Genomic DNA, 12149 nt, shown 5'->3' with positions numbered 1-12149 from the left:
CTATTAAAAATTATTTAAGACCTCTAAGAGCTTTTGTTTTGTTTTGTTATATCAGTGTTTACCATATTAGAAAATAAGAGAGAAAGTTGAAAGAAAATGAGTTATAGTGGGAACACTGGCCTTATTTTACATTTTTGCAGCTCTCCTTGATGTTTTGTAAATTTGTTTAATGTATGTTTGGCTTTATAGAAAATGGCTGGCTTCCCATATTTGCTTTTGCATTCCATCTATTGCAGAATGCTCTTTTGGTTAAAGTGCATGAAGAAAATCTGGCTTTACTTAGATAAGTAATTAGTAAAATGGAGACGGGTATATTTTAACCTTTTCAGATAATTGTGGTTATTTTTGTTCAATACTACAGAAAACTGCAGTTGTTTTCATTGCATTGCAATCCGTTGGGCTGCTTGAACTTTGAATGGATTGTTTTTACCTGTGCATGATTTTGACTATACCAAATATTAGCAAAATACTAATCCATTGAGTTATGCACATCTTCTAAATTTTAATGTATTTTATTACACAAAATTAAAAACAAATCACATTTCTTAATATCAACCACTGATGTTGTCAGAAAATGTCTGCCAAATGCTATCCCAAAGTATAACATTCCCTTGATACCTTTTGTAATCTAAAATGGCATAAAATGAAGAAGCAATTACCATTAATATTTCTATGAAAAATGCTTGGAGAGTTTCTGAACCTAAATTATAACCTCTTAGGCTTCTCTGATACCTTAGTACACAACTTGCTAACTGATGCACAGAATAAATCTAGATAAAGCACAGATATTCACACGTAGTTCAAAGCTATGGCAGCTTGATGCTGAGATGCTAAGTATAGTTCCCAGGAAAGTAGTGTGGTGGTAGCACTTTTTGCTGCTCTAGGTTTGTGCTGCCTCTTAAATTGCTTGCTGCAAAACACACTGAACTTTATATTCACTTTTTCCCTTTCTCCATAAAAGCGAAAATCCTTTTTTGGTTAGCAAAAACAGGTACTACAAATGTAGGTCTTTCATAAAAGCCAAGTGGCGTAATGCACACTTTTGAAAAACAAGGGATATCTCTGTGTACACAAGTCAGTAATCATAGTTTGTCAGATGCCATCTTGTTCAGTTTACAACCCAATCATAAGAGTGTTTTTCTTGAAGAACCACCCTATTTCAGAATGCAGCATAAGTGCTTTAAGTATATATCTTGTTTCGTTGCATAAATTATTAAAAAAATATGTAGTGATTCAGTAAAAATAATTTTAACTGCTTCATCTATGTATTCATCTACGTATTCTAGTTGAAATTTTAAAACTGGTTGTTAGGGCAGACAACTCTGCTGTCCTGCCTGCTGTTCCCTTGCAACAATGATAGTTACTAGTAAAAGTTGAATGTAAGTACCTTGATTTGTGCTAAAATACCAAGACTTTTGCCTCCCCAGTTGCTTGTGCACCATCCCTACAAATGTTGATAGACTGAAAAGCCCAATTAGATGATAGTTTCATAATTGTGTTCTAATGTTTAGTAAGACATCAAACAGTTTTGAATTTGTGCACTTCCTGAAAGGGTCTTGCAGACTCAGTACTCCAACCACACTCCGAGATCCATTGTTTTAATGGAATGCTGCTTTGGTATGTGCTTCTGGAAATCAGTCATACTTTGCCTACTTTTTTGGTCTGCTGTGGAAATCAAGCATACTTCAGTGACAAGCTCAGGAATACATATGTATAATTCTTTTAATGGAAAGGCACAACTTCCTATGAATATAGTAAGAATAAATTAAAAATCTTGCCTTTTGTTAGGCTTTGTTAGAATCCTTGAAAAAAAAGTGAAGATGTTTTGTGAAGGTAAAAATTTAATGAACTCTATTTTGGCAGAATTTTTTAGGTCAGTTTAATCTTGAGTCAGTTATTTAACAGTGCTGTGCCTCAGTTTTGTGATCTCTAAAATAGGATAACAGTAGACCTACTTTATAGGGTTGCTATGAAGAGTAGTTGAATTAATTGAATTAATTAAACCAAGTTTTAATCATAGCTTTATTATCTTATTGCAGTGCAGTCTTTGGAGATTTTGTTTACATATAAGTTTTTTCATGTTAAACCGTAACTCTTAATTTTTGGTAAAATAATAAAGCGTTAAAATTTGTATTCCAAAAATACCATGTGTGTTGTGCACTAGTTCTATTTTTAGATGTTAGAATTCATAGAAGTGAGGGTCTTGTGTATTGCTTTTTTGGGTGGGAACACAGTTAATAGTGAACTTCCAAGTGTTTCTCCTTACTGATATTTGATAAATCAAGTTATGATGAGAGGTACTGTCTTAATTTTCATTGCTAACCGCTACCTTTAAATATAATCTCTCACCCTTGCATTTTACTAGAAGAATGTAGCAGTGGATTTTTAGAAAAAAATCTTAAGATATGACTAAGAAGTTGAAAACTTCTTTTGCTCCTTTAAAATAGTTAAAAAATGATCTGTCATCTAATTATACCATCTCTTTTTCTTAATGTGTGAAGCTGTATAAAATAGTACTCTTTTTCTTTAAGGAAACTTCAGCAGTACTAAATAAATAGAGTGTATGTGTATTTAGTGAAAAATGCTGTTATGTGTATATAGGTATTTTAGCAGTGATATGCTACATTAGCATGGATTATTGTAAGACATTTGGATTATTGTAAGACATTCTGATTATCTCATTTAAAGAAAGATATTTTAGAACTGGAAAACCCATTTCTTTTCTTAAGACTTTTATTTTTAAGTGACTTCTACACCCAGTATGGGGCTCGAACCCACAACCCTGAGATCCAAGAGTCGCATGTTCTTCTGACTGAGCTAGCCAGATGCCCTTGGAACCAGTTTCTAATAGAGCATCAGAAAGGGAATTTTATGGCCACTGTTGAATAATTGACTTAAAAAACCGTAAGTGTTGGGGCACCTGGCTGGCGCAGTCAGTAGAGCATGTGACTCTTGATCTTGTGGTCATAAGTTAGAGCCCCATCTGGGTGTAGAGATAACTTAATAAATAAAAGCTTTTAAAAAATCCATAGATGTACTTAGCATATTAATCTCTTCAGAATTCTATTAAGAAAATGGAATAATAGAATAATTTAAGAACAGTTTTTTTAAAGTACTGAACTTTATTAATAATAAAGCTAAACATTGTTATTTTGGAAAATGATAGGTACAGATGAAATTATAAGGAGGTAATAAAAACGTTGTCTCCCTCTTTGCGCCCACCAGTGAATCACAGGCATCCAGTTAGGATGTCAGAATATTTAAGGGGGATTTGAAAACTTAAGTCTCAAACAGTAAGACTGTCATAATTACCCTCTGTTAGTGGTTAGATACTGCATTCTTGATCTTTCATAGTTAAGGCACATCCAGAAGTAAAAATTAAACCCCAAAGATGTCATCATCAAAAAATCCAAGTATTTTACTGTGGTGTTGAAATGGAACCAGCTTTTTAGTAATAAGTATTGCTATAAATAATACCTGGAAGATTTTGGATATGCTGAAGCAGTCAATATTTTATCAGGTTCTAGTGATGAGAAAATGACAACTTGGTTTGATTTATTGATGATAGTGTTAAGTGTGATCATAAAATAGTATTTCCCATATGATTTCATCACAAATCCGTTCTGTGAAATAGTCTGGCTGTTTTGCTAGTTAGTATCCATCACCAGCCAAATGTTTTATGAGAAGAAACAAATCTAGTTTCAGGAAAGTTTAAAAAAAATAGTTTTGAGAAAGATTTGGGATTTACATTTTCTGCATAATGTTACAAACATTTCTTCATGATGCTGTGTGATTTTTTTCTTTTTTAATCACAGCTTCATTAACGGTTACATTTTGAGGCATGTCATTAGGTTAGATGTGGGCAGTTAGTTGCTGCTTAGTGGCATTTATCTGCCATATACCATAGGCTTTTTCCTTTTTTCCCTAGCTTTTATAGGTGTTTTTCACTGGTATTTTGTATTACTAAGTGGAATTTTAAGCACAGTTTAAAAGAATTGCTTTTAAAAGAAAAATTGTGCTTTTTAAAGATTTAGACATTACTACTTTTTTCTCAAAATGTGTTTTATGATTGCTACATTTAACACACTGGTCTGATAGTGGAAAAGATCATTAAATAATAGTACAAATTTGAATTACAGTATGTTGAGTAATTTCACCTAGAGATTTCATTGAAGTTAATTCTGTATAACTACTGTTAATAAATGAGTTTTTAGAAGTAGTTGAATTTTACTGAAATTTAGAAATTTGTCATTTGCATGACCTTTTGTATCACAGTTAACCTCAAGAGCATTTTGTTTCAGAACTTGCCAATTGTGTAATAACACTTTTATTTAGATTTCCAAGTAAAACCCTTGTTCAAATAAAGGAAGCAGTGTTATGTTGAACTTCTAATAATTGTGTGTTGTGGAGACTTTTCATGGCAGATCTTTAGGTCTTGGGTGAAACAGTGCTCAAGTATTTGAATAAAAATGCAAAGGTGTATTAACAATGAAAATTATCTATATAACTTTATTTTTAGCTTAGTGCCCCACAGCGGTTTGTGTTGGATGTTTGAATACATTTGAATATAAAAGGGGTAATGGTCATTTTTAAGACTTTAGTGTTGTGGGAGGAAGAAATAATTGGCCCTGGTGTTTATTAATACTAGATTTTTCTTTTTTTGGAATCTAGGCATATGTCTTTGCTTTGTTGAACACTAAAAACATTCTGTGGTAGATTTTATAATTTGACACATTGATAATCTAGTGATATAAACTGAGTATTGTAAGCACTGTGGTATATCAGACCTGGGAGACTGAAGTTTCTTTTCAGTGTTCTTATTGAGTGATATTGGAAAATTTTAATTTTTTTTAATGGAAGGTGATGTCCCAATTTATTCTTTTCTTTTTGATTTTAGATGGGAAATGTAAAGTCATAAGATCGATAGGTTGACTGTGACAACTATGCTTACTTACAGAGAGAACAGGAAATGAGAATGGGTGATATGGGTCCCCGTGGAGCAATAAACATGGGAGGTAGGGATTTGAAGCAAAAGCCTTCTGTAACTTGTAATTCTTTGGGGAATTGTACATACTGTTTGTGGTGTCTACGTATCGGTAACAAACTAAAATTTGGAACCAACATTTGTAATGGTGAAATCTCTTATATTTATTAAGTTGGAAAAAATATAAGTATATTAAAAATAACATGCAAAGGAAGAATTTTGTTTCATTAAAGGCTAAAAAGGTATATTATGTTTTAATAGATTTAATGAAAGAAACCTGTAACCAGGTTTTGATACAACGTGAAACCTGTTCAGTCATTCCATGGTGTAATGCAGCTATGTTGTTACATTTTTTAAAAATCAGATTTCGTGCTTTCAAATTGGCTTTTTACCTTTCTTAGAAATTTGGTAGTTTCTGAGTTTGTAGTGTTTTTAAACTTCTTGAGAGTATTTTATAAATTTTTATTGGTAAGGTAACCTTTTGTGTAAGTGGAGTTATTTTTATTCATTTTACTGAATGTTTAGCTTATTTTGCCCTAACCTACTATATTGTGCACAGAAGTGCACTGTTTGGAGGCATCTATGACATGTCTGGGAAATGAGATGTGTCTCATACATCTGGGCTTATGCAGAGTTTTAGAGCTGATATAAAGGTTTGAAGAAAGTGCCTACATTAGCTTCTCCACTATTGAGGGAAATAGTAAATTTAAATGTCATACACTTAAAAATTAGATAAATCTTTAATATATTCATTTTATATTGTCCCACAGAAGCTGTCACAAAATTAAAATCTTCACATAACTCAAAATGTACATATTGTTGTAAAGATTACATTACCATTAGCATGTAGTATTTAGGATATATAGTGTATGGAATAAAAAATCTTAAAGCTTCTAATATGTGGAATGAACATTTTCTGTGACCAACCTTTTTCCCTCTTATTTCTCATGCAGTTTATTTGCTACTTCCAATCAGATCATCTAAAATTGTTTATTGCTATTTATTTGGTCATTTTTCTTACCTACCAGTAAGAAGTTACTGAACATCTCTGGTATACAAAGGAAGCGTGATACATGGCCCTTACCTATAAAGATCTTAATTGTGAAGTTAGTTACGATGGATACATGAATTAATTGGTGAACAAAGAATAAGTTCTGTAGGCACAGTTCTAGTACATAAGTTCTAGAGACACAGTTGAATATATAGTAACGTATAACTAGTTCAATTTTATGTCTTTTCAAAGTAAATTGTGGAATGGTATATAATACAATCCAGGTAGTTTTAAGGGTTGTAAGTATGAAGTTATGGATTGTAGGTACCTTAAAATGCCATTATGATTACTAGATTGTCATTAACATTAGAAGCAAATGAAGTGTTTCTGATATTGCCGAGACCTTGAAAACATTCTGTTTTAGTTAGCAACTTTATCAGAAGAATAATGAGAGTATACCTTTAGATTCCTTACTTAGAAATTTAGGAGAACTAAAATTTTTTATGGCATTTTATTTCATCAGAGAACTGTATTATAGTCGAGCACTTTCTCAGCTCCCCTTAAGTCCAGTCCATTTAATTTTCTCCTATATACATTTTATTCAGTCAGACTTTGTCCTAATGGCTTACTGGAGTTATGAATCATTATCATGCAGTTGAATGCCACTGTTGAATTAGTAAATTGTCATATCCTATCAAGTTACATTGATAGAATGTGGTGGCAGATTTTCTGTTGTATCACCAGTGTATCTCCCAAGTGAAACATAGATTATAAAACTGCTTTTCAGGGGACCAGATAATTCTAACATTTCTTTGATCTTTAAATTTAGTTTAATTATAGCTGTATGATAGAAAGCTTAATTGCTAGAAATAAGACTCTAATTACTGATAGTTGGAAGTGTTATTTTTGATTTATTTTATTATACCCATAGTTGTGTAGTTATATTTGAATCTTGCAAGTTAAATGTTGTAACAGTTATGTTTTATTAAAAAGAGAAGAAAAACCTAATCCCTTGATCTGTTCTTTTTAGGGAAAGTTAATATTCCTTAAAGATAGTGTCTCCATTCTTCCTCATTTCCATGTGGGACATGTCATGGAATTCTAGTAAACATTTTTATTTACAGCTATGCTAAGGGGATAGAAATTTTCTTGGATTAGCAGTGTTCGAATTATCGGCAAGAACATTTTAGGATTAAGGAAGTAATTTCTTCCCATGAAGTGGCTAGGTTTCTGGGGATTGGGTTGAGAAAGAGTAGTGGTATATATATTGCCAGGGACTGGTAGGGAGGAAGATTTTATCCTCCCAGCTGCTCCCTGGGCTCAGTCCTATGTAGAGGTCAGCTGCATTAGATACTGTGTAGAGTTTTGGGTTTGAATGAAAATGTCATCTCCTGTTACAGTGTGTTTTTGAGAAATTGAGTTCTGAGTGTCATAAAATTGACCTATAGAATGAAATACTAGAAGAAAACTCTTAAGTTGGAGTTAGTCTTTGTTATGAATTTTTAATGGAAAAGAGTATGAGTACTTTAAAAATAAAAAAATTCAAAGAAGATAACCTAAAAATGTTGTATTTGAGGCCATTATAAATATGATATTTCAGCTCAAACACTATTGCAATTAACATGAGGCCTGGTGGATATCTTTTTGATGAAAAAATTTGAAGTGTATCTGATTGTCCCCATTTCCAGAATTTTTAGCATGTCGAAAAAATAAAAATAGCTCTATTAAAATTTTATCTATATTTGCTTTTAAAAAATAAGCTTTGTCATGATGACCCTTTTCAGTTGTTTTGTTTAGATTGCCTATTTCTGTAAAGTTCAAAGTTAAAAAATAGTACCTCCTATAATTTTGGGATATGTTCAGTAACTTACATTAAAGTCAAGAGGTTAGTTTTAGTGAACTTTGTATACATATTTGTAGTTTCCAAGTGCTTATCCTTTGCTGTTAATTTAAGCTAGTAGAGTATAGTTACCATTGTAAGAGAGTAGTTTGTTAAAAAGCAGACTACAGCAAGTAGTACTCATTTTTTAAAAACCTTTCAAGCTTTGACAGTCTCAGATATCCTAAAATAGTTGATAGTTGTCTCATTTGTTTATGTACATTTGATTTTGGGATGAAGATTCTGTAGTGTAGGTAATACTCTATTACAGAGTAGATAATTAAGTGTCCCATTCTCAAAGAAGGAGAGTGATATTGATAATAGTGTTGTTATATAGTTTGCGTAAGTATTGTTAAATTTTTAATGTTTACTAAACTAAGATAGGACAGCTCTAAGTATAGATTGTTTTGCGTAGATGCATTTAGCCCAGCACCTGCTGGTAACCAAGGTCCTCCTCCAATGATGGGTATGAATATGAACAACAGAGGAACTATACCTGGCCCACCAATGGGTCCTGGTCCTGCCATGGGACCAGAAGGAGCTGCAAATATGGGAACTCCAATGATGCCAGATAATGGAGCAGTGGTAATGTATCATAAACATTTTGTTTGTATTCAGTAATATATACTTTTCTGCCCCAAAGGTAACTTCACACTTAACATAATTTGGCATCATTTATTTTGGTGGTAAGGGTCAATATGCAGTGAAGGAAACGTAATTTTGTGAAGTTATATGTTGACTTTGAGAGGCAATTTTTACATATCACAAGAGTTAACATTCACCATTCATGGCATGCTTTTGTACTCAAGTATATGGCAGATACATGTTAATTACAGTTATTTTTATATTGCTTTTATTGTGTATCCACCTCTTACCAGTATTCACTGTAAAGGTCAAGTATTTTAAGATTGTGTTCTTTCCTGTATGGACTCCTTGCCTTTGGTGGGGAATGAAACTCCAGTATATGTGAAAACACAGTTTTCAGTCAATGTTTTTAATAAAAAGATCACTTACGATTAATTTCAGGGAACTTATTTAACTATAAAATAATGTACATTAAAGTTTTAAAGTGTATTTTAAATTTACATTTTGCAGTCTTATAGAACTATTCATTATTATATTTGTTACAAAATTTAAAAGCATACAGTTTGTGTCTTGGTTTGACAGTGTGAAGATATCTTTGTGTGGGTTAAATAATTTTAAAAGCAAAATTTTCCAGTAGTTTTTATTTTACTTGAATATCAGTAGCAAGACTGATAACTTTTCTCATTTTCCTTAAAGTCTATCACTATTTAAATGAGGCTCTTGGCAGAACATTTTCTCATTTGGTTTTTGTTAATGGTTGTTCTAAATAACATTTAGAAAAGGAAAATTGGTTGATTGTATATTTAAAAGGCAGTTTAGTTTTGGAACTACCACAACAAATGTTAAGGCGCCATTGCTGCTAAGAAAGAAAAAGCACTGCCAATTAAATTCAGACTTGCCATCTACTGTAAATCCATACTGATTTCAGAGATGTTAAAAAGTGAATGTGTGTCTTAGAATTGATGGATACAGTGTTTCATCATTTTAAAATTTATTTACTTTAATAAATGCAGTCTTTTAAAAATTTGGAAAAATTGGACATGCTAACATTTTTTTTTTTTTTTTAATGAGTGTTTGTGTACAAAGATAAAAAGGCAGTGCCATAGTATCTACAATGGTCAGATGGCGCATGATATAATTAGTGTACTTGTTTCCTTCTCTGGAGGATTTATTTTATAGTAAAATGTCTGAAAGCTAAGTAAAAACTTTGACTACTTTGGTTAAGTTTTACTGTAGCATATAATCATCTGTAGTAACTTAAAGTAATATTAACTGGCCCGTTTTTCCACCCAGCCCTCTGAAATTGTAACCTTTTTAAAAATATCACCCTTGGTCTTTTTCACAGTGACATTTAGGGAGTTCTGGTCAACTTTTGAGATTAACATTATTGTAAAGTTTTCCAAAGCATCGGATTCAGATATTTATTTAATTGTGCTTTTAGTAGTACATATTAGTAAATTGTCGGTTTTTAAAAGCTATATCTATTCTTCTATTAAATAGTCTTCCTGGAAGAACACCTCAAAAGTTTTAATACTGAAATTATAACTCTGTGTTTGTACTAGTACTTTCTTTGTTAAAAGCATTGCTGTTGAAATTTTTTAAATGTTTATTTTTTCAATGTGATGCTGCTCCCCAGTTTTATCGCTTTGATTTTCAAAAAAATATTTTTTATTACACAGCACAGTTATATGCAGTATAAACTTTTAAGAAAAAGAGAGATCAGAACAGTGTTGTAATACTGATTAGGTTTAAAATGGCACTTGCTTCCTTCTTAAAATCAGTTCTTTTTTTCATGAAATTGGGGCATAGCATTAGCAATTGTAACTCTTCAGATGCTTTTTTTTTTTTTTAACGTAGTAACTAATTAAATTGCTCCTTTCTTCCTTTTATGTGTGATCCTGATTCTGCTGGACTTTCTGCTGAACTTCATGACACCACCACTTGGGATTTTGCCAATTTTTCTTGTCACTTACATTTGGCGTGTTCCAAATGGACTTCATATTTATTATGTGGTATTATAGCACAATGATAGATTTCCTCAAGGACCATCATCTCAGATGGGATCACCTATGGGGAGTAGAACAGGTTCTGAAACCCCTCAAGCACCAATGAGTGGTGTAGGTCCTGTTAGTGGTGGTCCTGGTGGTTTTGGTAGAGGAAGCCAAGGGGGCAACTTTGAGGGCCCTAATAAGCGTCGTAGATATTAAACATTCTTTCATTCCTGGCTATTTAGAGAAAAAAACCTCAGTGGTATGCCTTTACACTTTTACTTGTTACCTGGAAGAAATGGTTTTATTGTTAATGTATGTAGACTTAAAGTTTTTCTTTTGTAAAACTTGAGGTTTTTGTATTTTTCTTTATTCATACATAAGCTTTGTAGATTAGAATGGTAATGATGATGCTCATCATTGTGAATGTTAAAATGTGTTTGTGACTTTAGCTATCTGTAAGTATGCCATAGAACTGTGAAGTCTATGTAGTTAACCTCAATAAAGAAATCATCTTGGATAATTTACACATGTTATTAGTAGTATTCTCTCATAGTTTTACTGAACTTTGCTGTAACAGTAATACTTCGGTTGCTTTAATTAATCCCAACCATTTAAAAATGAAAATGATTTTCTGCTTTTTAGTTTTTGCAAGTAGCACTGATGGTAGAAGCTTAAGGAAAGCTAATGTCAGTAAGGGGTGGATAGAATAGTACATTGGGGAGGGATGTGGGAATGGGTTTACATTTGTATAAACCATTGATGTTCTTTCTGTGAAATCAGAGTTGCTGTCTACATTTCATATAGATTCTGAATATTCAAATATTCTGAGAAGGAATATTAAGGATATCTTTGTCCTGTGCTGATTTTTTTCAAATAAACCTTTTGAATCTTGGAAAAAAAAACTGTTTGGAGGCAAATCTCTTTTGCTTATAAAATAATGTCTATTTTTAATCTTATCTATTATTTGGTGTCACTATCTAGATCTTACCCTTTAAATTTTCTTTTACAATCAAACAATACTGTTAGGTTGGATGTTAAGTGAGGATTTGGTGTGATTTAGAAGAAATTTGGCATTTCTTGAGAATGTTGTTTATAGAAGTACTAAAGATGGATTAACTTTGCGGTGTTGTAAATATCTTCCTATAGTTTGGTAAGTCTCTCCAGTAAACTTGTCTGACTGGCTAGTTGTGTTTGTTTCCAAGGGATGCAGTTCAAGTGGTGATTTAAAAAAAAAAAAAAGAGGAATTAATTTGGGACAGGGCTGAGGTCACCGGAATCAGATTAGATCCCTCTACTGTCAAATATGTATTTCGAAGTTTGATTTTTGGTACTAGAAAGAAACTGATTTTTATCACAGTATAATTGTTATTCTAAAACAAAGTCCTTGCTATATTTAAAATTTTGTATGTTAGCCATGTTTAATTTAAAATTACATTCAACCACAAATCTAATGCATCAGCCATTGATCATAGCATAGTTATTTCTCACATAACATTTCAGTGTGTTACTGTATCATGCTTTTAGCATTTTTATGAAAAATATTCTGTTTTGAAATGAACAGTATGTAAAACTTAACTCATTTTTGCATGGGGGGATATGTTTATGCTGGAAGGCATACTTTGTAAAGGAAATAAACTTGGTTAATTTAAAATCTTGCATGAAAGCAGTTGTAAAGCAAAATTGAGATGCATTCTTTTTAGCATTTTTCTTGTGTACTAT

General features: G+C 32.0%; 1 protein-coding gene across 1 annotated transcript in view; it reads left to right on the top strand.

Moving 5' to 3' along the window:
• Positions 1-11319, top strand: part of PSPC1 (paraspeckle component 1) — a 71529-nt gene extending 60210 nt beyond the window's left edge. The window contains exons 7-9 of the mRNA XM_008692106.2: positions 4958-5015; positions 8270-8439; positions 10461-11319. Coding sequence (XP_008690328.2) covers positions 4958-5015; positions 8270-8439; positions 10461-10646 — 414 coding nt within the window. The 3' untranslated portion in view covers positions 10647-11319. The remainder of the gene's footprint in view (positions 1-4957; positions 5016-8269; positions 8440-10460) is intronic.
• Positions 11320-12149: the final 830 nt, after the last annotated feature.

Source organism: Ursus maritimus, unplaced genomic scaffold, assembly GCF_017311325.1.
Source record: "Ursus maritimus isolate PB19 unplaced genomic scaffold, ASM1731132v1 scaffold_10, whole genome shotgun sequence".
Lineage (NCBI taxonomy): Eukaryota > Metazoa > Chordata > Mammalia > Carnivora > Ursidae > Ursus > Ursus maritimus.
This window is presented reverse-complemented; position numbering and strand designations above follow the sequence as displayed.